General features: G+C 68.0%; 1 protein-coding gene across 27 annotated transcripts in view; it reads right to left on the bottom strand.

Moving 5' to 3' along the window:
• RXRA (retinoid X receptor alpha) overlaps positions 1–22,288 on the bottom strand; it is a 98,781-nt gene that overhangs the window by 41,074 nt on the left and 35,419 nt on the right. Inside the window, exon 1 of one of the 27 annotated variants that reach the window (XM_021071570.1) lies at positions 19,984–19,999. The exons of 17 other annotated variants lie outside the window; for them this stretch is intronic. Coding sequence is in view for 1 of the 10 variants with exons in the window: in XM_021071479.1 (XP_020927138.1) it covers positions 2,217–2,232 (16 nt within the window). In the remaining 9 variants the exon portion in view is untranslated. 9 more of the 27 variants (XM_021071554.1, XM_021071631.1, XM_021071614.1 and 6 more) reach the window with 9 other exon arrangements.

Here is a 22,288-nt window from a genome sequence, read left to right as displayed (position 1 = left end):
GCTCCCCGACACGGTGCCAGCACACCCGGGAGCGCACAGTCATGCAGATGCATGTGCCTGGCCTGGGGGTGGGGGGAGGCCTGGAAGAAGCCCAGGCAGCCCACGGCGGCGGGGGGCGCCTCCTGCAGGAGACAGGAACGCAAAGGCTCAGGCCCGGAGGCCGGGAGTCCAGGGGCACCGGGCCTGGCAGGGAAGCGGGGGTTGGGGGGGAGCAGAGCCTTGACCGCCAGGAGCTGTGGGGAGCAACTCGACCCCACCGACAGGGCAGCGGGGCCGAGCCGGACAAGATGCGCCCCACGTGGGGGCCCCCGTCTCAGAGGGGGCGCAGGAAGGCGGAAGGAAGGAGGGCTTCGTGGCTCCCGGCCACCCTGCGGCCACACAACGGGGTCATTCTCCCGGGCACAGAACGGCTTTTGTAGCCTGTGAGCCAGCAGCCCAGCCCAGGGCCAGCAGTGGAAGTGGGGGCGCGAGGCGGCACCACACAGCCCTTAGGCAGCTGGTGCATGGCAGGCAGGTGGGGGGAGTCCTCAGCCCCCGCCCGCCAGAGCCCTGAGGTCTACCCAACTCTGTACATGGCAGGCTGGCTCCGTGCCGTGGCAGCTGTCGGTCACACTGGCAGGCAGGCCAGCCCTGGACGGAGGCAGGCACTGCCCGCCCTTGAACATGTGTGGAAGCCTCTGGCACTGGCCGTGGGGCCCAGGTGGGGCCCAGGCGGCCTGCTCCTCACAGAGGCTGCAGATCCCGGCTGACCAGGCTGACCAGGGCCCAGCAGCAGCCCTGCGCCCAGCAGCTCCAGCGCACCCACACACGCAGCCCCATCTGCTCACAGCGCACCCGCCACCTGAGATCCAACCTGCTATGGAACCCAGGCAGGTCCCTCCCCTCCAGGGGCCTCGAATCCCACCCACCCACCTGCCTGCAAAGGTCCCCACTAAGGCTGGGGTTCAAGGCTTATGAGGGAAACCCCAGGGGCCACACTGCAGAGTGGCGGGTCCAGGAGGCCGGCTCTGGGCCTGGGGAGCCAGGAACGTCACTCCCCAGGCTGCGGGGCTGGGATTCTGCCATGTGCACAGGCGGTTTCATGACAGTGACGCCGACGGCCTCTGCGGAGGCCTGATTTTAGCAAGACCCAGCCAGACAGTCCTGAGGCTCCTGCCCCCCCTCCGCGCTGGCCAGGATCCCTCATTCGCCCCTCTCTCCGCGGCTCCCAGCTCCCTGCTGGTCCAGTTCCGGGCCCCTCACCCGCTGGGTAGGGGTGCAGCGAGGGCCTGCGGCGAGGACCACAGCCCAGCCCCCATCAAAGCCTGACTCCCAAGAGTCAGGCCACACCAACTCGGCTGTGGCTGGTGGTCAACTGACCCCCAGATCCTCCACAGCCACCTGAGGCTGCTGCTCCCAGAACCAGGAGGGAGGCGCCTGTGAGGTCCCTGGGGCCACAGACTCGGCTCACCTGCGCTCCACAAGCCCCATCCCTTGAAAGCCAGCTCCTGTCACCTGGGGTGGGGGGCGGGGGGTTGCTCAGCCCCGCCCCACACACCCTCAGCCCCGCAAGTGGCAGGCAGGGCCCAGGATGGAGGGCCGCCTCCCAGGGTGAACACAGACACCACCCCCGCCCCCGCCCCCGCCCCAGCAAGGCCAGTGCTGAGGTCGCGTTGTGGCCGACAGCCACCCCCCCACCGCACCCCCTCAGCCTCAGGCCCCCCAACACCGCCCATCCCAACAGTCTCACCTCTTGTCCCGCCCAACACGGCTCATGCATGTGACAGGGAGACCCAGCCTCTGTGCCCTCTGAGCAAGTCCAGCTGACCAGGCGCAGGGCCTGTCCCACCGGCTGGGTGGCCCGGGGGTGACACAGCCTGGGCACGTGACCCACCTATGTGGTGACAACTGGGGAGGCCGCTGGCAGGACCAGTCCTGGGATGCACGCCACCAGCCCCGCCGCCGGTGCACCCACGAGCCATCCGTGTGGGTCAGGCAGCCCACGCATCCGCGCTAGGTACAGCCAGGTGCCCCCGGGCCCCCTGCCAGGTCTCCCCAAACAGGCCCAGCCGAAGGCGCCCGAGCGTTCAGGGAGCACCAAGCCTGTGCCGGGCACTAACAGAGTCTCCCACAGCAGCATGTGCTGCCTCCAGGTGGGCAGGAATCGGGGGCCTGGGGGGCTGGCCCGCGGGGGCCGAACCAGCTCGGACCTGCTCAGGCACGCCTCTCCTCCTCACCAGCATTTGGCGACATCCCGTCAACAGCTTACAGCGGCCACGGCAGGCGTTTACTGCACAGAAGTAGAAAGAAAACACGGCTCACCCCCCCCACCCCAGCCCAGGGCCACATGGCTGCCCCTCTCCCGCCTCCAGCCTCCCCCATGTGTAGCTGGCGGGGTTGGCAGGTGGCCTTCCCAGGTCCCCGCACCCCTCAATCCCAGAGACCTACCGTCCCTTCCAGGCCCAGGGGCCTTTGTCCGGCCCCCGCTTCTGGACCACTCACCAGCCCAGACACATCCAAGATGTTGGCCCAGGGATGCCCCCGGCAGATGGGCCCCAGGGCAGACTTCTCTCTCCCGCCAGCGCCCTAGACCTGCCTCCGTGTCCAGCTCCTGGCCCCCCGGAGGCCCCACCACGGCCCCCTGGCCTTCCCCAGGCCTCGCCCTCCCCGTCAAGGCGCTGCAGGCCAGCCCCGGGCCCTGGCCAGCCCCCGGAGCCCAGCCAAAAACAAACACTCACACCACCCAAGCCTCAGCTTCCTTCCTCCGCAGGGCCGGCAGCGATGCGGCGGGCAGGGCAGAGGGCGGGCGGAGGCGGCCCCACCACGGTGCTGCCCCTGGGCTCCGCCAGCAGCCCCCTCGCTCTCACTCACATCCTGGTGGGGGCGGGGCGGGGGAGTTGCTGGGGGGCGGCACGGAGACCAGGGCCCAGTCCTGAGGCCAGCTGGGTCTGGGGGCAGGGATGGGGCAGAGACGGGAAGGGCCCCCCCAGCACCCCCCCACGGCCACGGGCAGCCCAAGGCTATTTTTGCCCCCACCTACACCCCCTCCCCCAGACGGCACCTGGCCCTCCCGTCCCCTCACACTCAGGAGACGCCCGGAGACCAGAGCTCACCCGCAGGGAGGTGCCCCTCAAGGCCCCCACAGGAGCCCCACTGACCAAGGCCGCCAACCGCTATCCTGGAAAGACCTGGCATCAGCCCAGGGTTCTCTATCGATGGCTCCCACCAGGGCCGGCCCACCACCCCCTCAGGGGCCCTGTGGCCACCACGGCCCATCTGCCAGACACGGCCTCAGCCCAGGCCAGCCCCCTGGCCCTCGGAGCAGGCACTGTCACTCCTTCTAGGTCTCCGTCCAGGATACGTCCTCCAAGAAGCCCTCCCGCACCTGCCAGACGGAGTAGGGAGGTCCAGACGTGGCCCAGCCTGCAGAGGCTGGCTCAGCTCTAAGCCCCGAACAGCAGGCCCTGCAGGCAGCCAGGGTCGCCACCACAGCCACGCTGCCTCTTCGACGTCTTGGCCACCTCTGAGCTGCCGCCCCCCACCCCCTCCCCAGGACCCGCATGGGCAGTCCAACCTCTGGGGCGGGGGCTTTCCTCCTTTCCTGGAGCAGCAGCTCAGGCTTGGGGGGCAGCCAGTGCCCAGGCCACAGAACTGGTGAGAGGCTCCGTCCAACTGCCCTGCAGAGTCGACACCCCCAAAGTGGGGGCCCCCACTCCCATCCCTCCTGGAGCTCTGCTGTCTCTGCTACAAAGTGGGGTGCTGCCCCTCAGGAGGGGGTGAGGCCGCGGTCCACGCCGGGACCCGGCAGCTCTACACCCCCGACCCCAGGACCAGCGGCCCAGAAGCACCACGGAGGCCCTTCCTCTGGCCCCTGACCCCACGACCCCAGTACAAGGGGTCTGCAGAGGTGTTCAGTGGCCTCGGCAGCCAGCGTCACCTCCAGGCCAACAGGCCCAGGCCCGGGAGGGTGGGGTCTGGCCTGGGGGTGCTCTGGGGCACTCCTGCCCCTTCAGACTCGCCCCACTGCCCCCTGAGACATCTAACAACGTGGTCCCCCCCATCCCCGGCGCAGAAGAGGCCCGCATCCGTATCCCCCTGCCCACCTCCCCCTCCTCCCCTCGAGCCGGGCCTCTGCCCACTGGGCAGGGTCTGCTCCTGCACCGGGCACTAAGCTGGGCCTCAGAGACCCCAACCCCTGATCTGGGTCCTGTCCCCCACCCCCCCGGGCCACGGCCGGTTCCCATGCCAGGCCAGTGGCAAGCCTCGTCATGCCAGCCCACAACCCGGCCCCTGCCGCCCCCACTCCCAGGCTGGGCATGACTCACAGGGCCGGCGGCCGCCCTGAACACACACACCTGTCCAGACTTGACGCCGGCGGCCGGCAGGACGGGCCCAGGCACCGTGGGTGGGGCCAGCCAGGCACCCGGCCACAGAGGGGCCCCCAGGAGGGGCCTAGGAAGGGGGTCACACTGGGCGGGTGGCCCGAGAATGGCAGCCCCTGCAGGGCTGGAGCCTGGTCCCCCAGACCCCCACGCGGGCCAGGCAGTGGTGCGGGAAAGGGCCTGGGAGCCGGGACTGGGCCCGCGCCCTCCTTGAGTCATCAGCCCAGAGGCCAGCGTGTCGGCCGGCAGGGGAGGGTGCTGAGGCCTCCGAACCCAGGCTGGACTGCAGCCCTCCCCAGGTGAGGCCAGCTGTACCCTGGAGGGGCCGGGGGCCCCCTGGCCCGGTGCCTACGCGAGGAAGCCCATCTCAAGAGGGGCTTGGCTAGAGCCTTGCTTCTGTTCAGGCGGTGCCTGAGGTGTTGGCCATCAATCGGCAGTGGGGGGGCAGGGGGGGCTGTCACCTCCCAGAACCAGAAGGGCCGAGGCCCTGCCAGCCATCAGGGGCGTGGCAAACGCCTCCACAGGGGCAGCCACACCGCTGCTCCAAAGGCCCGAGGGGGCCTTGACACAGAAGGGCCACCGCCCCACCCACCGCCCGGGGCAGGGCCCTCCTCAAACTCCCCTTCGCACCCCTGAGGCCAGAGAGCAAAGGAGGCCCCGGCCCAGGCCCCTCACCCCCACCCCCCCGCAGGGAGCTCACAGGAAGAGGGGAGAGCCCCCCACACGCGGGACGACAGGGAACGGCGCGAAGCCCAGTCCTGCCGCAGGGGCAGGCGGTGCGGGTGGGAGGGACCTGCCTGCGGAGCTGTGTCAGCAGGAGAGTGACCCGCAGCAGCGGCGCGTGTGCTGAGTGACTGCTGGACGGATGTCGGCAGGGCCCCGCCCCCACCGGAGGGAAGGCGAGGGGCCGGGGCCCCACCCGAGGCAGGAGCAGACCTCTCTTCCGGGCACAGGATGGAGCAGGACAATCTGACTCGAGGAACCAAAACAAAGTCACAGCCAAGGATGGCCTGGCTCTCACCCTGCTCTCGACTCAAGGGGACTCGCAGAGGCGGCCTGGCCGCGGCCGGGAGGGCCACTCCTGGGAGCAGATGGACACACGGCCAGGCTGTGACACCTCTGTTCGGTGCAGGGAACCGGCCTCCCTCAGCAAACCCAGCTCCAAGCTGCTCGCCGGAGCGGAACAGAAAGTGCCAGGCACGTGGGGGTCAGTGCCCCGCTCTGGCTGCAACCGAGCTCTCGACGGGCCCTGGTGAAGCTCGGCCTGAGCCCCACCTCTACCCAGGGTCCTGCTCGCCACCTCTCTCCCCGTGACAACAGTACCCGTCCCAGAATGCAGCCCCAAAACAGCCTGGGGAGGCCTGGCACCTGCGCCCTCGCCCCCGGGAGCTCAGGGCCTCGCCCGTGCTCTCTGCCCCTCCCTGCCCCTGCCCAGAAGGCGTGGCGGCTGCCAGCTTCCTGCTAAGCATGCTCCTGATCCCCAGTCAGTGTAAATCGGCTCGCCACCCAGGGCACCACGGGCCGCCACGCAGATGCCACCAGGGAGGACCTGCGGGCCCCGTGCAGCTCCAAGCCAGCCCTGCGACACTGGCACCCTCTCAGCTATCCAGGGCCTCGCTCAGACCGGTCACCTCCAAGGCCCCCTGCTGGGTCTCAGGGGGCACGGCAGGCTCCCGGGACACAGGGTGGTCTGGGCGGCCGGGCTCCGTGAGCCATCAACGCACACGCAGGGAGGGCTTTTAAAGAGGAGAAATCAGACTTGGTGTGGAAAACTTCAAATCTCTGGGGAAAAGGATGCGTCTCACGCCCCCCCCCCCGCCCCGCCAACACAGGTTGGAGATGGAGCTGGGGACCGGGGCGCCCAACACCCCGCCTTCACAGGCCATCAGTGACATGGGGGCCGGGGGCCGGGGTAAAGCGTGCACCTCTGGGGAACCGCTGCCTTGAACGTGGTGTCGCAGCCCCGGTCCCGGCTAGGAGAGCAGCCGCCAGGGACAGTGACACAGGAGGACATGTGAACCAGGACCCTCACACGGGGAACTTGACAGAGACAGTCCTGCCTCCTGGGAACCAGTGCCCGGTGGGCCAGGGCTGCTAAAGCGCAGGTTCTGTGCGGGGCAGCGAGGAGAGCAAAGTGACACAAGGGCCCGGGGGGCCAGCTCTCGCTCTGGGTGCACCTGGACACAGGGACACGTGCTTTTGCTGTGAGCACCGCACCCCTGACACCGGGCAAGCTCTGAAAGCTCGACTCGAGGACCTGCACGGCTCCACACCTCAACCCCACAGCCCTGGGGTGCAGAGGGCTGGGTCACCCCCATTCTCACCTGCTCATTGCTCAGGTGGTCACCGGGAATGGGGAGGCACAGGCGACGGGAGGGCAGGCAGCTAGTGCACCAGGGACCCACGGACCGGCCGTGCTGGCAGAGAGCTGCCAGCGCCAAGCCTGCCCCGGGGTGCAGGAGTGCGGGCGGAGCACCCCCGGTCCCCCAGCTCAGAAGCTGCAAGCCTGGGGCTCTGTCCCCCACCAGGTCCCAGAGGCGAAGCAAGACTGGTCGGGTCCCTGCTCCCCGGGACCAGCCCTCACTAGCACCACACTTAGGCCAGCGTCTGCAAGGCCACCACAAAGCCTCCAGGCCGGGACAGCAGTGAGCCTTCCTCGGGCGGACGGAGGGCGTGGGGCCAGGACACCGACCCCACTCAGCTCAGAGATGGGCCCGCCTGCCGGCCCGGCCAGCCCAGGGCAGGGAGGTGCGTGCGTCCTGCCCCCTCCCCCAGCCCTCCACGGGCCCAGAAACCCCAGGGCCTGCCCCCCCAGACCTCGCAGCCCGCCAGAGCCCCACAGAACCCGTCCCCAGTCCCCTCGCGGGTCTCAGGTGCAGGGAGCCAGGTGGGTCCCTCCCGCCAGCTCTGTGGGCCTCCCGCCCCCGTCCATCTATCAATGCCAGCCGGGCGGGGGCAGCTGCCAGCGTTTCCTGACTACCCCGCACCGGGAGCCGCAACGACACTTGGGAACACGTGCTCACCCGACTCCTTCAGAAACCCTACAAGCACCACTGTCTTTTCCAGAAGAGAAGCGAGGCTCAGAGATACGAAGTTCAAGCTGCCCAAGGCCACCGGGCAGTCCGTGTCGGGGAGACGGGGCCCAAGGCTGCCTGGGCACAGGGGCAGGGGGCAGGGGAGGGGGAGGCGAGCAGGCAGTGGGGAGCAGGGCATGAGGCACGGGCGTGCGTCCCCCCACCTGCCCAGCAAACCCCCCAACGAGGCAATGCCCTCAGGTGGGAGAGCCGTGACCAGCGCAGGACCCGGGCTTCTGGGCCGTTCTCTCCTCCACCGGCCGGCGGGGGAGGAGGGCCTGGTCACCCACCAAATGCCACCTTCTGCCACCAAAAGAAAGGGGGTCTCTCCTTGCTACGGGAGACCTTAACACCGATAGAAACTGAACATCCGTATCCTATTTTATTGAAAAAGCAGCACACACCCCGAGAGGCCACCACCTGTCTGCACAGGGAGGACGGCCACCTGCGCCCCAACCTTGGGCCGGTGGGACTCAATGACCGGCTTTGACGTTCTTTGGCTTTGGTCACAGAGCTGCAGGGTGACTGGGCTTTGCTTTTCCTTTTTTTGGGGGGAGGGAGAAGGGGGGGAGGTCACTTTCTAGACCCCCAGCATTTCCCTGAGCAGCCAAGCGCACAAATTCTCCCGCCAAAAGTTCTCTCCAAACCAAAGGCAGACTGGATTTTCTCCAGAATCACGCCCCCCCCACCCCAGCCCTTCGAAGGCCCCCACCATGGGCTGGAAGGTGCCCCAGGACAGTGGGGAGCCCCCTGCCCAGCCCCGCACGCGCTGCCCACCCGCCTGTGTCGCTGTAAGATGAGACGGCTGACCCAGCATCACTCAGGCCCAAACGCTAAGGCCAGCCAGTCCACACAGTTCCTGGGCTGACCCCAAGATGAACCGGGCTCACTCGGGGCCAGGGCCTGCCTGGAAGCCTCCGCCAGCCGGCAAGGACCAACTGGCCTCAGCATCCCAACCCCAGGACTCCAGGAAGGGCCAAGGCCCAGCAGGGGACCCTCCGCCGAAGACGCTCACCCACCTCCCAGACCAGGCCTGAGCCGCCAAGCGCCCAGATGCTGCTGTGGTTCTGGAGGCAGGAAGGTCCCCCAGGTGCCCGGGCCGACAACGGCCACAGCAGCCACCTCCTGCCCTCCTCCTCACCAGCCCTCGGGGCTACTGGGCCTGCCCACTCTCCACCCCCAGTCTTGGGAACCGGGTCACTGCCAGGAACACAGCAGCTCTCTCGCCTCTCGGCTTGGACGTGCTGTTTCCTGGGCCTGAATCTCCCCTTACACCTCTCTTGGCTCACTCCTGCCCAGTTGAAACCACGTCTCCTCCAGGAAGCCCTCCTGATTCCCCCAGGCAGAGCAGGGGTCTCTTCTACTGCTCACCCTCTAAAGGGCACTCACCACACTACCGGGTGCTGCCAGCCCACGTCTGAGGCTCCTAAGGGTAGAAGCCACCACTGGTTCATCAGGCGTCCCTGAGGCCTGGCCTCGGGCCTGGTACACAGTAGGCACCAAATAAAGACGAAACGGATGAGCCGAGTGGGGAGGAGAGAGCTAGCGATGGGCCACACAGGCCGCAGGGTTCACCAGGGTCCTTAGGAACCAGCTGAGCAAGCACCAAGTTTCAAGGAGACCCCAAGGTGCTGACAAGCTGTGCAACCCCAAGCAGACTGAACGACCTCTCTGAGCCTTCATTTCCTCCTCTGCAAAGAGGTGTCGCATGTGAAGAAAGCGGCGGAGGCCGTGGACGTGACCGAGTGCCCACAGAGCCGGCCTTTCCTCATCCAGGCCCATAGGCGGCGAGTGCAGGGGGAGCCGAGCAGGTGGCCTGCAGCCGACAGATCGGGGTTCGAGGCCTGGCTGCGCACCTCATGGCTGGGTGGGGCCACAGGCATCTGTCTCCGTGTCCCTGTCCTCAGAGGGGACGGTGCCAATGGCTCTGGCTCCCTCCATGTACCACAGCGCACTCCCTCGGGGGACGTCCCCTCCCCTGCCGCCCTCCCCTGGGCTGGAAACAGGGAGGGCTGGGCCGGAGTGGGCCTCTTCCAGGAGCCCTGGCCGTGACGCAGCAGGAGCAGGGGCACTCTGCCAGGTGCAGACATCACGGAGGGCTTCCTGTGGGAGGCACCGCTTGCCTAACTCCAGGTGTCACTCAGAGTAGATGCCTATGCCCCCAGCCCAGCCCTGGGCTCTCTGGGCACAGTTCGGGGACAGGACAGGCCTGCGGACATGCCCAACCCTGGACGGCCGCCCCCGCCAGAGCCCCGGGGAGGGCCACCCAGTCACACAGGGGACCCCCAGTACCAGGAGGCATGGAGACCAGGGGCCACGTCCAGCCCCACCTCTTCCCTGCTAAGGACCACAGTCAACCACGTCGCCTCTCTGGGCGCCAGTGTCCTCCAGCAGACGGTGGGCCAGTAAACCCTGCAGACAGGACTGAGTAGGACACAGTGGGTTCGGCTGAGCCCGGCGCGCCAGCCACAGTGCCCGGGGCACTGCAGGTGCGACAACCCGACACTCCAGAGGTGGCCACTCTTCCTGTCGTGTCACTCACAGCTCCGGGGAAGGCGCCAAGTGCCACCAGCTGGAACCAGCATGCCCCACCCCCCCGTACCCAACTACTGAGACGTCCACCTTACCAGAGCACGGGGCTCCCAGGGCCCCCCTCTCTCCACAGGCCCCTGGCTCAGCAGCTGCCTCGCTGTGTGGCCTGAGCCCAGCCCCTCGCCCTCTCTGAGCACCCACTTCCTCATCCCTAAGAGGCTTGTCGCCAGGGCCCCTCCCCTGCTGACGGGCGACAGGCAGACGCCACAGTCGGGGCGACGCCTGACCACAGGTTCCTTGCAGTAGCGGCCCGCTGGCAAGGCGGTCCCGAGCCCCCTCCTCCTCCTCTTCACCCAGAAAGTCCGATTCCAACCCTCAACAAGCTCCACACCCAAGCCCACAGAGCCCCTCAGGGATCAGAGAGCCTGGCTACTCGCCCAAGGTCACATAGCTCTGGAGGCAGAGCCAGGGCCCACGCCTCAGAGTGGACTTTCCACTCTACTGTCTCCCCCACGTCTGACCCAGCAGAAGCCCGGAGAGCGGTCTTCAGCGCCCAGTGGCCTGCACAGCAGCTCCCTGCCCGCCGCTGCGCACCCCCAGCAGGTCACTTGGCCTCTCTGAGCCCCGGTTTCCTCCTCAAAGCTCTGAGTGTGAAAACAGCCTCGCCCTCCAGGAGGTTCCGGGCAGGTGCTGACTGCCTGGACGAGCAATGAATCTGCAGCCATCGTGGTCACTGTCTGCCCGCTCACAGGGCAGTGCCAGGCCCCAGGCCCGCTGCAGCCAAAGAATGACAGACACCGCCTGGTAGGGCTCAAGGCTCCCCCCCCACCGTCTCCTCGAGGGGGGCGGCTCCGTAACGGAAAGTCCCTTGGAGGACACGGGCGCAGGGGCACAGGGCACGCCCTGGCCTGCCGGCTCCTCCCTCCATCCCTGCCCCTCCTTCCTGCCCAGAGGGCAGCATTGGCACAGACTCCGAGGCCTGGGTTCAAATCCTGCCTCCAAAGCCATGTGACTTCCGTACACTGGGCAGGTCACAAGGATTACGTGGGCCCAGGGTAACTAACGTCACCCTGCCCTCATGTCACAACCTCTGCCCCGCCCAGGGAGGAAACAGGGAGCCAGGCACCCCGAGAGGGAGGTCCAGCCGGGCCTGGTACCCGATCCTGCCGTGCAGTCCTGTGACAGGCTGGCAGGACATTGGGAAACCCACGGGCACGGATTTCAACACCGGGGCTGCGTCAGCGACCGGTTTCGACACGCAGTGGCGGACGGGGAGGGCCGCAGCCATCCTGGCCATCCCCCGAGCCCGGCCGGGATGCAGCCCTCGTCCTCAAGGCGCCCAGAATTGGGCCGGGTCATTTCGAAGGTGCAGAGGCCACCCCACGCCCTGCTCGGCCCCGAGCCCAGCGCTCTGCAGACCCACCAGGGCTCAAGCTGGAGAGATGACATTCTAGAAAGGGCGCCCGCGGGGCCCGGGCTCCCCACCGGCCCCAGGAGGTCACGGCCAACTCAGGGGAGGCGGGGAGGCTTCAGCCTGGCTGCCCAGGCCTCAGGCTCTGCAGGGCAGCAGCCAGCGCAGCAGGCACAGCCCCCGCCTGCGCACCTCGGCTGAGACCAGGGGGACCTGGGGCAGCAGCTGTCGGTCAGGGGACCCCTGCTCCAGGCAAAGCCCCACTGAGCCCTCCAGGCTGCACCACCCACAGGAGGAAGCAGGCCCGGGGAGGGCAAGGGACTAGCCGCGGGGACCCCACCGTAGCCCCGGGCCAGGAGGAGGGAGGAGCTGCAGTGGAGGCTGGGGTCTGAGTTTCCTTGGGGTGGGGCCGACCACGGAGGTAAACCCTCTCCAAGAGCCCTCTGCGTGTACCCCAGGAGTGAGGGGCTGAGCAGGGCTGTCTGCCCACCACCCGCTGAGCCCCCGAGCTTGCCGGGGGTCCCCAGCACCAGCCACCCTCCCCAACTCTAGCTTCAGCCCAGGGGGCGGAGGTTTCCAGGAGAGCCACCCGCCATGCAGGCCTGGCATGGCCTCACCCAGGCCCACAGGAGACACCCAGAACCGGTTAGTGGGGGGGGAACCCTGCCCTGGCCACTGGCCGTCCCCGCCCACAGTGACTGCAGCAGCCCTCAGCCAGCCGCCTGGCCAGGCGGCACCCTCTCCGAGAACGGCCAAGCATCCCCTGCGCCCCCGCGTCCCCACCGTGGTCTGAGCTCTGCTGAGCACAAGGCCCACAGGCCCTGCCACGGCCTGCCCTGCCCCCCTGCAGCCTCGCCACACCTGGGCCTCCATGGGGCCACCCCTTCTACCCAGGTGCCCCCGCCAGTGGCCAGCACACTGCCCAGCCGACAGCAAGGGCTCACCAGGAAGAGTGACAGGGCCGCCAGGCCACAATCGGCTCTGAAACCCCGAAAGGATTTACACGGCCGGTGGCACCAAGAGACACACAGAATTTCAAACAAGGGGTGACCGCGTGCCCTCTGTTGGATAGGGACCAAGTAGCTTGTACACAGCAGGTGCTGGCCCAGGTCTGGGGACACAGCAGAGCACTCCCTGTGGGAGACGGAGCGTGGGCAGGTACAGACACAAGGAAGGCAGTTAGGGGCCACCAGGCGGGGAGCCCCCGTGGGGACACAGGAAAAACCGAGAGGGCCAGGCCATGAGGGAGGAGGCCCAGCACACCAAGCAGCGGGAACCGCCAGGCAGCGCGGTCTGCCAGGGATCCAACTCGGGCACAAGGTCATCAGAACCCAGGTTCTCCCAGGGCCCGCTGTGGATGGACGTCCCCCCAAGTGCCCTCTGCAGCCCCGAGACACCCGGACGGAGACAGACAGGCGTCCCTCCTTTCCCATCAGAACACCAGGGGCCGCACCTGCCTGCATCCCAGCCCGTCGGGCGACAGGCTCCCCCTGCAGGTGCCCGTGCCCGGGAGCCCCGCCCTGCACCCACTAGGTCTTCAGGCCCAGCAGGATCCGAAGCCCGGGAGGGACGAGGGACGAGTTATCTTGAGCAAGATGCGGCGCTTCGAACGCCCCGCTTGCCACGTGCGGAGACACAGTCCAGGGTCTGGTGCAAGGTCGCACGTGTGTCTGTGCACGTATGTGTGTGCGTGTGTGACCGTGTAAACCCCACGTGGAAGATTTCGGGTTAAATGGGCGGGAGGAGGGGGCGTCCCGACTCACCAGCAACTCCCTCTCTGCCTCTGAACCTCGGGGCTGCGGCAGACGGCGGGGCAGCTGCGACGGCACCCACCTGGCCTGAGCGGGGAAGGGACTTCCTGCGGTCACTCAGCCCAGAGGGACCCAGACATCCCAGGCCGGAGCCAGCGCTCGGATTCCCAAACCCAGGCGGCCCCCGCAGGACAAGGAGGCCCGGGGAGGGGCTGGGGTGTGGGGACCTCACGGGCACAGAGCGACAGGGCCGGGGTCGGGAGGGCGTCATCCCTCACCCCCCCTCACACACGTGCACTGCCCACGCCACAGAGCCCAACTTCTCACTCAAAGACAGCCAGCTCCCGGAGTTCCTGCCATGGCTCAGCGGTTAACGAACCAACCGGCATCTGTGGGGGCACGGGTTCAATCCCTGGCCTCGCTCAACGGGTTAAGGATCTGGCGTTGCCGTGAGCTGTGGTGTAGGTCGCAGATATGGCTCAGATCCCGTGATGCTGTGGCTGTGGTGCAGGCCGGCAGCTGCTCCAACTGGACCCCTCGCCTAGGAACCTCCTTATGCCGGGAGTGGGGCCCTAAAAAGCAAAAAAAAAAAAAAAAAAAAGACAGCCAGCTCCCAAACTGTGCCTCCAGGCCCTCTCACCTGACAGGACACGTCCTAGCGCAGGAAGGCCCAGCCCGGAGGGAAGCCCAGGCCTTCGGGGGCGTCCTCGCCAGAGGCGGCGTTGCTGCTGCTACTGCCACTGGCTTCCAGGAAGGGGCCTTGCCTCCTCCTGGGCTCCCGGCCACGCCTCTATCAAGGCCTCCCCTGTTGGGCAGGGGGGCACTGGGAGCCTGGAGTGCCAGGGCCACGTCCCCAGCAGGTCCTCCTGTACCCAGCAGGAGGCCTCTGCAGGGACAGGGACAGGGACAGGGATGGGGCTCCCGCAGACGGTCCGGAGGAGGCCTCATTTTAAGGCCCCTCCCCCAGCCCCCCACTGGGTGACACGGGAGGGGTGAGCCTCCGCAACTGGAACAGGGACCAGGAGGTGACCAACGGGCTGTGGCCCCAGGCTGAGGGCCTGGGCTTCCTCCGGGCCCTGGGGCTCCAGCTGAGGACGCTCCCGTCACTGCCCCTCCGACGGCGGAGCGTCCCCAGGCAGCCAGGCAGCCGAGGAGACCCAGGCCCACACTCGCCTGGCACCTCCATGGGTGAAGGAGCGGCTGTTTGGGAACAAAGGACCCGAGCAGGCAGGCAGCGCCTTATCGCAGGATCTCCGCTGGGCAGATACCTTCGGCTGATGTCAGGGAGCTCTGGGAACTATTAGCTTAATTAGCAGTTCCTGCAGGATCAGCAAAAAGTGCTGGCTGAGCTGGGGCCCTGGAACCCGCGTGGCTGCCAGGGCCGGGCTGGGCGGGTCCCCCGGTGACTGGAGGGAGAGGGACCCAGCGGTGAATGAGGCGCCGCCAGAGAGCGCGGCCGCCCCGCGCGGCACCCCACCTGCAGGTGCGAAGGCCGTCTCTGCCCCCGGGGGCGCGTGTGCTCCAGGTGCCCACTGCGCAGGTGGGCCCGTCGAGGCCAGGGAGGCGGGGGGGCCGCACTCAAGGCAAACTCAACGTCCAGGCTGCGCCTCAAAGGGCTGCGGAGAAAAGCCCACCACGCCCTCCCTGGCAGTCCGACAGCTTGGCACAGGTTCACACCCGGTCTCCGAGAGGCTGGCTCCTTGTCTGCTCTGTGCCACCTGCCATGGAGGCTCAAGACCACCCCGCCGGCTGCCCCTCCAAGGGCGTGGAGAGAGGGGGCAGTCCTCGGCCCCGGGGCGCTGCATGGCCTGGTTCCCACGCGCCCTGGACGGCCCACTCAGCCCTTCAGACACCGGATTGCCAGGCGCAACTTGTGGAGGCGGGAAGCCCAGCGGGACGCCCGCACCCACTGGTGGGGACGCTTCTCCCCTCACCCTGCCGCCCAGCTGGCCACACTGCCCCCAGGCCGGCCTCCGGCTGCGGCTGCTGCTGGGGAGGGGGCTGCTGCAGCCGGGCCGCTGTGTCGCTGACACCCTGAGGTAACACGTTCCAGATGTGGCTGGTGGAACACAGGAGCAGCCCCGCGCCCTGCTGAGGAAGCTGGAACGGGCCTGAGATAATGTGGATTCCTGAGCCCGTGCCAAGGCCCGTGGGCCCGGAGGGGGAGGCGGGCTGTTGAGGAGAGGAGCGCCTACACCGCTCCCGGGCACGCGAGCGTGTGCAGAGACCACCCAGGCGGCACTGACGCTGGAGACCCACCCCCCAGGCCCTCCCCAGCCACCTCCCCGAGGGGGCCTGGTGTCTCCCAGCCTCAGCCTCCCTGAGCGACGCCAGGCTGCTGCTGAAACACTCAGGGTGGGCCTGAGAGAGGCTGAGCAAGTGTCAACCCCCCTCCCCTTGAAAGGAAGCGGGGCGAGAAGCAGGCGCCAGACAAAATCCCACAGTCTTCGGGCTCAGGCCAAGAGAGGACCACGCTCCCCGAGGTCGCCGACCTGACCCTTGACCCACCACCTCCGGGCCAACCACAGGCTGACACAGAGCAAGGACCCAGCCCCATCACTGCCAGGCATCTGGGCTGCCCCCCCTGCCAGCCGAGCCCCAGCACGGGACCCCTCCCCCAGGCCGGCCCCGACCAGGCAGGGTGAGTGGACAGGTGAGTCCTGCCCGAAGCATCTTCCTTCCATCATGAGGCTGCCGACTGCCCTTCCCCAAGGCCGCCCAGCCCCTCGGAGCCACCCCACCAGGGCAGCCACCAAGGGCAGCTGTAAAACTGGTCCAACTGTCTTGTCCCAGGCCCGCTGAGGGACAGCAGGGCCCCAGGCCGCACACATGCACAGCCCCTGTCAAGAAGAGCAGGGGCCTAGGCCCAGCGGCCACACCGAGGCCAGCACATGAGAGCCACAGCAAGGCCAAGAACGCCCAGGTCTCAGGCTGGACCCAGGGGCAGCTGTGTTTTGGGGGGCAGACACCCCTGGCGAACGCCACCCTCCGAGCAGGGTCGGCCCGCACTCTGAGCACACCCGGGGCTGGGGCCAAATGCCTCCTCAGTCACCGGCCCAGGCACTACTGGGTGTGGCCCGAGTCTCCAGCCTTCTGTCTTTAAGTGGGGACTCCTGAGCGGGCCTGGGAGATGGCACAAGGGGTGGGAGGCAAAACCCAGGCCTGTGCAGCCGGCAGCCGCCCCGTCCCACCCCCAGGAGCAGTGGGCTCCCCGCCCCTCCCTTCCAGCCCCCCGACCCTGGCTACACTGCCCGCCCAAAGCCTCACAGCCTTTACCGCGGGGCATGCCCCCCAGCCGCTGTGGGACTGCCCACCCTCCGCAGGGTACCCCCGCCCCCAGCCTCAGCTCCCTCATCTCCGGGGGGTCGGGGAAGAACTGGAGATCTTCGCCCATAAGGTTCAGAAGCTGGGGCCACTGGCCAGGGCCCGGAGCCTGCATCCCAGCTCAGGGAGGTCGCACGCCGCCAGGACCCGCGGTTCTGCCCCCCCAGCCTCTGCACCCTGGTCTGGACGCCTGGCTAAGACGCCGTGGGCCTTGGAAGCTCAGCTCAGCCAGAGTTTAGGGACTCATGCTGGTGGAAGAGGCTGGAGAAGCAGGCCGGAGGGGGCGCGGGGAGGATTCCCCGGGCCGGGGCGCGTCCCAGCAACTGTGTTCGCCCGCAGGCCGCCTTCCTTCTAGGGACTCGCTCTGTCATGTTCCTGCTGGGAAGGTCTTAAGAGAGGCATCCCCCAGAGGCTAGAGCAAGTGGAGGTGCAGCTGTCCCCTCCTGAAGTTGCCACAAAGGCAACACGACCGTTTGCCCCGAAGTCACACCACCTGCATCCCCCCAAAAGCCCTCCGCCGGCCCTGCACACACACACACCCTGCCCCCTGACGGCGTGTTGCCCGGGCGAGGGAGGGGCGGCGGGCGCGGGGCCTTTCTCCGAGGGCTGGACTCAGGCCGATGGACAGCGGCCACCCTGTTAGCCGAACATAAACGCACGCTTAGTCCTTGGCACGGCCCCGGACACAGGCTCCCGGCCGTGTGCGCTCCGGGGCCACCCCACACCACCCTCGGCCCCCATGCGCCATCAGGGCCTTCCTGGAAACGGTGCCAGCAAGTTACAGAAACCAGGCCGCAGAGAGGGGCGCCCCTGCAGGGCGAGGGGCGAGGAGCAGGGCCCAGCGCAGGCCCATTCGGCCTGGGCTCGGAGATGGGAACCCGGTGAGCCGTGAAATTAGCCGATCCTCTAAATGGACACCTTCCACCTCCCGCCTCCCGCCAGGGAAGGGGTGGGCAGACAAGGCTGGAGCCTCCTGGGCCACCGCTTGTCTCCCAGAGGCACGGATGCTGTCCCCAGCCCCACAGCCCGGCAGGGAGAGGGAGGCCCAAGGAGCTCAGGCTCTGAGCTCCTGTTCCACAACCTTCCATCTCCGCCTGGTCCCCTGCCGCAGAGGCTGCCCCGCTGCCACCAGGCAGTGCAGGGACAGAGCAAGGAGGCCCCGTTGCCCACCTGCCCGGGGCCACCACTGCGTGACATCCATCACCGGCCATGAGGTCCCCAGAAGGGTCCCAGCCCCCAGGCCGAGCCTGCAGGAAATGAGTGCCCAGGGCTCCAGGAGGCAGAGGACACCTTCTCGGAGCTTCGGGGGCGGGGGCGCGGTGCCAGCTGTGCAGCCCCTCCCGCCCTGCTCTGATTGCGGACAGAGAGATGGGGAGGGGTGCAATGGCTGTGGCAAGGGACACTTTGGGGCCATGCTGTGGGAGCCAGGCTCCCGCAGGCTCAGGTGGGGCAGGAGGGGACAAGGACGGAGCAGGGACAGCTGCGGGCAGAAGAGAAGCCCCTCCCCACCCCACCCCCAAGCCCCGCCTGCCTGGCTTGGCCACCACCGTGGGCGTCCACCCCGCCAGCAGCCACGGCCGTATGAGGGACATGGCCCCACAAAGACCCTGAGGCCCAGGCGGGGGGTGGGGGCGTCCCTCCCGCGCACAAAGCCTCACGTGGCCCAGCCCCGCCCAGCACCTGGGCTGTAGCAGGACATCCTCGGGGAGGGAGGGCGGCCCGGCCCCGAGGGGCTCTGCCACCTCCAACGCCATCATTGATTCACTGAGTGCCGGACACGGCCAGCTCCGCTCTCAACGTTCAGTCGGACGGGACTCAGAGAGGACCCCGAGCCAGCCCCCCAAACACGGCACCTGCAGCAGGAGGGAGAAACGAGGCCTGGGGAAAGGCTGACAGGGGTGGCTCTTCCCTGCACAGACTCTGGCCCAACACCCGTGAGGTGAGGGCGCAGGCGAGGCCCAGGGGCGGCAGCGGCCTGAGCTCGAGCAGGGACAAGCACGGCTCACTTTTCAGAGCCACGTCCCCTCCCAACCCACACGGCCAGTGGGACAACGGCCAGGAAAGGCGGTGCCAGCCCGGGGCGAGTGCAGGGCTGGAAGAGGGCCAGGGCGGGGGGCGTCCCCACCGGGCAGAGACGCCAGCCCGCAAGGCTGTGGGGACACGTGGCTCCGGGCACTGGCTGCAGGGGTGGAGGGCTGCTGTCCCCACCCCCCCAGCCCCGTCCCTCCACAGCCCGGCAGGGAGAGGGAGGCCCAAGGAGCTCAGGCTCTGAGCTCCTGTTCCAGAACCTTCCATCTCCGCCTGGTCACCTGCAGAGGCACTGGGTGGCTCTAAGAACCACAGGCCTGCTCGCAGACAAGGACCCTCCGGAGCCCCCCCCACCCCCGAATCCATCAGATCCACGAGGCATCAGCTCGGCCTGGAGACAAAGCACAGGAGGAATAGCTCATTCTGACAGAGGACTGGGCCGCTGGGGCCCCTGAGGAGCCCTGTGCCCCCCCCGTCCCCGCACCCTCTGGCCATGACTGTCCCAGCCCTGCCAGGATGCACGTGGCTGGAGAGGGCAGGGGGCAGTGTGGGGCAACGGGGGGTGGGACACGGGGCCAGACGCACGGCGACAGCAAGGGGCAGCAGGTCTCGGGCCCAGGCGGTGTCGGGCCCGCGAGGGGGCAGCCGCCCCGGCCTCGAGGGAGGCCTCCTCCTCTTCCCCACCTGTGGCACGAGAACATTAAACAGGATCTCCAAGCCCCCTTCTGGCTGGGGCCAGGTGCCAGACCCGGAGAAAGTTCCAGAATTAATTAGGTGATGAGCCAATTAGCACCACGGTCACCGCGTTAATCTGATGAGTCAGATGGCAGGGCATGTGGGAAAGTCAAGTCCAACAGCGAAGGCTGCTTGCTGTCTCCCATCAGGCAAAATCCCTGCACAGCCCGGGAAGGAGGCGCTGGCCGGCCCAGGGCTCAAAGGGATCCGTGGGCTGAGCCAGGCACCACGTGGGGCTCCGGTGGCGGGGGCCCGTCGCAAACCCCGCCAGGCTGACTGGGCCCCCGGGATACCCCAAGGGGGCTCCCAGCCCCAGACCAGGACAGAGACGGGGCTCACGTGGAGCCCCGACAGCCCCAGGGCTGCGCCCTGGTCCCGGCCCAGCACCCTTCCTCCCCAGACTCGCCAACAGCTCAGCTCGGCGCCCACAGGTCTGCCCTCACCTCAGCCCCCGTCACCAGCCTCCCCCAGACGCAAGTCCCAGGCTGTGGCCTCGCCTGGATCCCTCCCCAGAGGTTCTGGCCAGAACTCCTCCCTGGACGGCCCCGAACGCCAGGTCGGCCCCCAAACAAGGCAGCCCTGCGGCCGAAGCACTTCCCGCCCGAGGCCTGCAAGGCCCCTCGGTGACTGAAGACCTTGCGACAGACCTGAAGGTGGTGTTTCGACGGGGGCGCTGGACGCAGGGTGCTGGACAGGTGCGGCACCCACACCACCCCCACCGCCAGTCCTACAGAGAAGGAAACCGGCTCGGGGAGGCCCAACCTGACCTGGGGACTTCTGCACGACCACAGGGCAGCCCAGGCCTCATCGTCCCAGCAGGACCCCGTGACCAGCAGGAGTGGGAACGGGCAGGAACAGCTGCTTCCTGCCAGCTCGGCCCCAACCCCGACGACAAGGGGATCTGCAGCCTGTCACCAGCTCAGGCAGCAGCCGGACACGGAGCCCACACTCCACAGCCTCCAGGGACCATGGACCGCTCCCAGGCAAGACAGTGAAATCAGGGGCTTTCGGCAAGAGCCCGGGGCCCCAACACCTCTGCTTCCCGGGGGGAAAGTGGCCGTGACAAAACCAGCCTGGACCACGCACTGAGGGACACACGCGCCAGCCCCGTGGCTGCCACCCCCGCCTGGTGCCTAGCTTGGCTCCCGCCCCGTCTCAGCCCAGGATCCCCAGGGGCTCCAGAACCTTCCACCAGCCTCTGGTGGGGTGACAAGGAGCCTCAGGCCTGGCCCCCCAGGCCGCCCTGCCCAGGAGGGCAAAGGGCCCGAGCCAGCCCATGAGGGAAGTGGCCAGGAGGCCGGCTGGGGCACAAGGGGCTGTCACTGGATGCTCCAACCCGATGTGTTCAGGTGGGGGTGGGGGGAACCCAGGAGGGGCCACCTGCCCCCCCGCCGCGCACCCCCTCAGGGCTCCACCACGGCTGCTTCCTGCCAGGGAGCCGCACAGACTCTGTCCTCTCCTGGGATTCAGGCCACAAACGATTACCGGGTTTTATATTATTTATTCAACAGAATTGAGTGAAGGGTCTTTCTTTAGCAATCTTCAGGAAAAATCAAATCCAGGCCCACTATCAAAGGGGAGAAGGGGTAGCCTCCCTGCTCTGGGGTCCCACCCTCCCCAGCTACTGGGCACCCGCCCCAGCAGCCGGGCATCCTTCCGACGCATGAAGCCGCACTCAGCGTCCCCCGAGACGGCGCGGAGACTGGAGGAGAATGAGGCAGATTGATGGAATTCATTTTCCTCAGGGCTGGGGGGTGGCAGCGTGGGCGAGGGGGGCCAGGTGGGCGGGCGCCCCGGGCGGGAGCAGCAGAGCACAAGAGGGGCGCGGAGCAAGGGCAGCGAGCCAGAGAGGGGAGCGCCCGGGGAGGGCCGGGCTGGGCGCCCAGCGTGCACACACGCGCGCACACGCACGCGCGCGCACACACACACACACACACACACACACACACACACACACACGCCCTGAACGATTAATTAGCTCATTACTGCAGAACAGGATCACAAAGTGCGCTCCCAAACCAGAAGCCCGCGGGCAGCCCTGCCAAGGGAGCCCAGCAAAGCCGCCGAGCCCCGCGCCCTCCCAGGCTCTGCACGGCCTCGGGCCCCCACCGCTGGGCCTCACAGACGGCAGGTCCCCCTCGGGTGGAGCAGGGGACCCCAGCCCTGCCCAGCAGGCACACCTCGCCCTCCCACAGAGACCCCGGCCTCCTCCAGCCTCTGCGCCGCCCCACCTCGCCCCAGGCGTCCCGTACCAGGAGATGCTCGCATGCGCCCTGCACAGAACGGCCCCTCTGCAGGCAAGCAAGCGGGTGGTGACACAAGGGCACGGCCCCTTAAAATGCAAACGCCCCACGCCCCACGCGGGGTTTGAGCCCCTGGGCAACTCCAGCTTGCACCCCCTCTACTGGGCTCTAGGGAACGCTGCCCCTGCCCCCCCCCCCAGGCCACAGCAGTGAATTGCCAACTGCGGGGCTCCTGGCCTTCAGCCCACAGGCACACAGGCCAGGCTCAGACCTGCCAGCATTCCCGAGGCTGCTGCCACCGCCTCGCCGAGACCCCAGCCCGGGCCCGGGCCTGCCCTGCCCCAGAATGGCCTGTCTCTGGCAGGGCTGAGCAGCCCTGCCCTGGCCTGCTGACAGCAAGCCTGGGGGCGGCCCTGCTCTCCTGAAACAGCACCCAAACAGAAGCCTGGAAAGCCAGATTCCTGGAGAATTCTCTGGAACCAGATCTTGTTGGCTCCAGCACACAACACGCCCAGGGCTCCCTCAGACCCACTGCAAGTCCAGACCCACTGCAGGCCCTCTGGACCAGCCCGGCCTCAGGTCTTGCTCTCCCCACACGAACCCCAAACTCCCCTCACACTGCCTTTGCATTTGCTGTTTCCCCTCCATTCCCCTGCCACCGCCTCCAGGAAGCCCGCCCGCAAGCTCCAGCCCAGCCCAGGTGGAGAGAGGTCCTTTTACCCTGGACTGCAGCTACCCGCGCCTACCTCCTGCCTGAAAGTGGCCGCTGACCACCCGGCCGGCCTCCTGCCTAGCTCACGGCTCCTTGGACCAGGACACTCACCTGGCG

This window comes from Sus scrofa, chromosome 1 (genome assembly GCF_000003025.6).
Source record: "Sus scrofa isolate TJ Tabasco breed Duroc chromosome 1, Sscrofa11.1, whole genome shotgun sequence".
In the NCBI taxonomy this organism is placed as follows: Eukaryota; Metazoa; Chordata; class Mammalia; order Artiodactyla; family Suidae; genus Sus; species Sus scrofa.
The sequence above is the reverse complement of the archived record's forward strand: the minus strand, read 5'-3'. Positions and strand labels throughout refer to the sequence as shown.